At 45.1% G+C, this 3,068-nt stretch overlaps 1 protein-coding gene across 1 annotated transcript in view; it reads right to left on the bottom strand.

Annotated features, from left to right (window-relative positions):
• The window catches only part of ANO9 (anoctamin 9), a 39,892-nt gene that overhangs the window by 35,701 nt on the left and 1,123 nt on the right, over positions 1 to 3,068 (bottom strand). Inside the window, exons 2-6 of the mRNA XM_019519992.1 lie at positions 3,004 to 3,063; positions 1,793 to 1,929; positions 1,197 to 1,246; positions 630 to 688; positions 257 to 339 (exon numbers count right to left, since the gene is read on the bottom strand). Of these exons, the coding sequence (XP_019375537.1) occupies positions 257 to 339; positions 630 to 688; positions 1,197 to 1,246; positions 1,793 to 1,929; positions 3,004 to 3,063 (389 nt within the window). The remainder of the gene's footprint in view (positions 1 to 256; positions 340 to 629; positions 689 to 1,196; positions 1,247 to 1,792; positions 1,930 to 3,003; positions 3,064 to 3,068) is intronic.

Here is a 3,068-nt window from a genome sequence, read left to right as displayed (position 1 = left end):
TTGCAGCTCATTACCCTCAGAGAAAGAGTATTAAATTAGACTATCTGCTTCTCTGTTCTAGCATAACAATCCTCAGTTCCTAAACCTACAGCATTTAAACAGATTGAAAATTAAGCAGATGAGGTTTGTCCAGCCCACAAAGAGAGTTTTGTGACTTGAGTCAGGCACAGTGAAGATATTCTGGGTCCTGTTTGCTGGATGGGCATTTTGCACAGTGGCTTTTGCTGTCCCATTCTCTGTGTCTCTGTGAAGTTACCTGATTTCTTCAATTGGCTGTCTGCAACACATACTTCTCCATCGGGCCCATTTATGCTTCAGGAATTCTCTCTCTTCTTCTTCCTGATAAAAGAACTCAATCAGATACAGAAAATAAAATGCAACCTGCCAGCCTCTTCCCCCTCCCCCTTTCCCCTAGCAAATCCTGGGTCTTCCATGCTGCTGCTAGAGGCTACTAGGTGCTGGTATGTTTTCTTCTAGACATCTCTCCATCCGACCAAAGGTTCCTTCTTCTACTGTTCCTACACCTCCCTTACCATTTCAGCCCAAAGACTTGCTTCCTATCCTGTATCTACATATGTACGTTTCCTCTCCCATCCCTTTCTTCATTGATGCACCCTCACATTCTTCACCTCATGCAGTGGAAATGCAGTCTCAAATACTTTCTTTTTGATCAAGTCTTGTAGCTTCTCTAAAGCAAGACAGGGGAAAGAAAGTTAGCAAGGACAGGATAACATGATTCCTCCCCAGTAGTCAGGACGACCCCTTGGCCAAAGACCCACCCCCCATTTAAAGAAAGGCAGTTTCCTGCAGAACAGAACTGGAGCCCTAAGACAATCTGATCAGGTGTTGAAAAGGAATATTTAGTAATCAGTCTGTCCCTAATTATGAGGTGCTGTTTGGTTGGTGGAGACAAGTAGCATGGAGGAGGTTAGCTTATAGAGTGATAGTGATGGCACCCTCACCAGAGTCTGGCTGGAACCATTAGTCCATCTCTTTAGGTGGTTGTGCAGGGTACATCACTGTGGTGCACACATGACTTTGTGTGTGTATACAAGTGAGCTTGTGTTTGTATATGCATGTGTGTGTGGATATCCATGAATGCTGGTGTGAACAGCATTTGTGATACTGTGTAAATATGAGTGGCAGGGCATATGGGAAAGCTAGTGGTGAGCTGGAAGCAAATAGTGTATCCTTACCCTGAGAAGCAATCTCTGTGTTTTGCAGGATAAAGTTGACGATGCGTATTCTGAAACACAAAATAAATGAGAATAAGGAGAAATAAATGCTGCGCAGTTAACATGAGCCAGAACAATTGGCTTTGGGTTACCAGGAAGGTGGGAGACAAGGGGGAAGAACTACACTAGGATCCAGGTTAGGCAGAGGGGATATAGTCTGGGTTTATTAGTGGGGAATGGGTTGGGAATAAGCTAGAGGGAAGATGTGCAAAGACAACCCAGCATCAACCCACAGTTGTGGGTGTACTGAAACAATCTGCCAATGAATCTTTACAGTGTTTTAGGTTTTCTCTCCTTGCAATCTGTAACCATCCCAACATCCTGACCTCCCCATGAAGTCAGCAAATATTATCTTTGCATCTTAGATAAAGAGGTGGAGTGGGGTTTTTACTGGGTCTGTAAAGCTCAGTAAAATCATTCTTCATCTGAACAGCACTTGCAGCTTTGTCTTTGTAAACAGGACTTTCTTGCACTGAAACATATGAGTTGTCCAAGGCATTGGTCTGAAGTAGCAAACCCTGGCCTAACAGCAGGACTGGCATCAAGGTAGTGCTCACCTGGTGGTGATGAGCACATCCTCCTTTGTACTGGAATTCTGTGACCCTCTGTCTGGGTTTCTCAGAAGCCACTGGTATTTTCGGAAGATTTTACTAGGAGCCCGGACACCATAAAATAACTTCTTGCCTTGAATTTTCTGAGTGCAGAAACAGGGAAGGAGGTTAGAAAGTGGTAGATAGAGAAAGTGCTGAGAAATATTGACCCTGGTTGAAATGAGATGGGCAAAGAGCTGTGACATAGACAGGAGGTGGGGTTCTACAGCATATTGAGATGCTAAGCAAACTCTTGTGAAACCAGAATAGCAACATCAAGAGAATGGAGTGGAAAGTCCTGTCCCCATCTTTTCCACAGTTAGCTTCTCTCCTTTTCACTCCACTTCTGCTCTGTTTCTCACCTTCTACCATACCTCACTTCTCTAGGGTAGGAAGTCTTTCATTCTCATCTGACAAAGGGTTCACTCTCTGCACTGTCAAGGCCCTGTCTTTAGAACCCTCTCCTTCCAGGACATCCTTCTGCCTCCACTGCTCACTTATAATACCTTGAATCATCCCTCTCATGAGCTAAGACTCTGCATCTCTTCTCTCCTGTGCCCTAAGCCCTTAGAGATAAGGTCTTATTTTGTGTCAGTGAAGCACCATGTTCTACACAGTGGGTGCATCTACACAAGAAGTTTATGGGAAGCTGCCTAATTAGCTCCGCAGTAAAGTCTCTGCATCTACACATGCAGCTCTATTAGGCCACAGTAAACTAATAAATGCCACCAAAGGTTAGTATTTGTAAATACAAGTACTATCCTGCGGTGGCATTAGTTACTGTGCAGCAACTCACATGTAGACACTGACGGGGCTGGCTGGGGTACAAGGGTACTTCAGCGCGGGGGTTGCCTGCTGATTAGCTCTGGACTGAAGCACCCTCATGCCCCAGCCAGCCTTTCCACAGCACATTGACCTGGGTTGGAGCAGCCCCAGGCTGGCAGACTGACCCCCAGGACCTCCTGCCAACCATGGCTGCTCCAATCCAACTCAATGGGCTATGGTCCTCGGCACACTTGTAAATATGTCACCTAGAAGCAATAAACTCTGGTGTGATATGCATCAGAGTTTATTGTGTTGTATGATTAAGCTTCTGACACACTCTTTGTCTCAGTGGCTTAGTTACTGGGCTGCAACAGTAATCCTGTGCATCACCCTGAGGGACCTTTCCATCTCACCTTGATAATAAATCCTTTCTTTTCCAGCTCTTCCAAAAAATTCTTCCTCTTAGAAGCCTTCTCAC

This window comes from Gavialis gangeticus, unplaced genomic scaffold (assembly GCF_001723915.1).
Source record: "Gavialis gangeticus isolate Ggan-Ray unplaced genomic scaffold, GavGan_comp1, whole genome shotgun sequence".
NCBI lineage: Eukaryota > Metazoa > Chordata > Crocodylia > Gavialidae > Gavialis > Gavialis gangeticus.
Note: the sequence above shows the minus strand (reverse complement) of the source record. Positions and strands in the feature narration are given on the sequence as shown.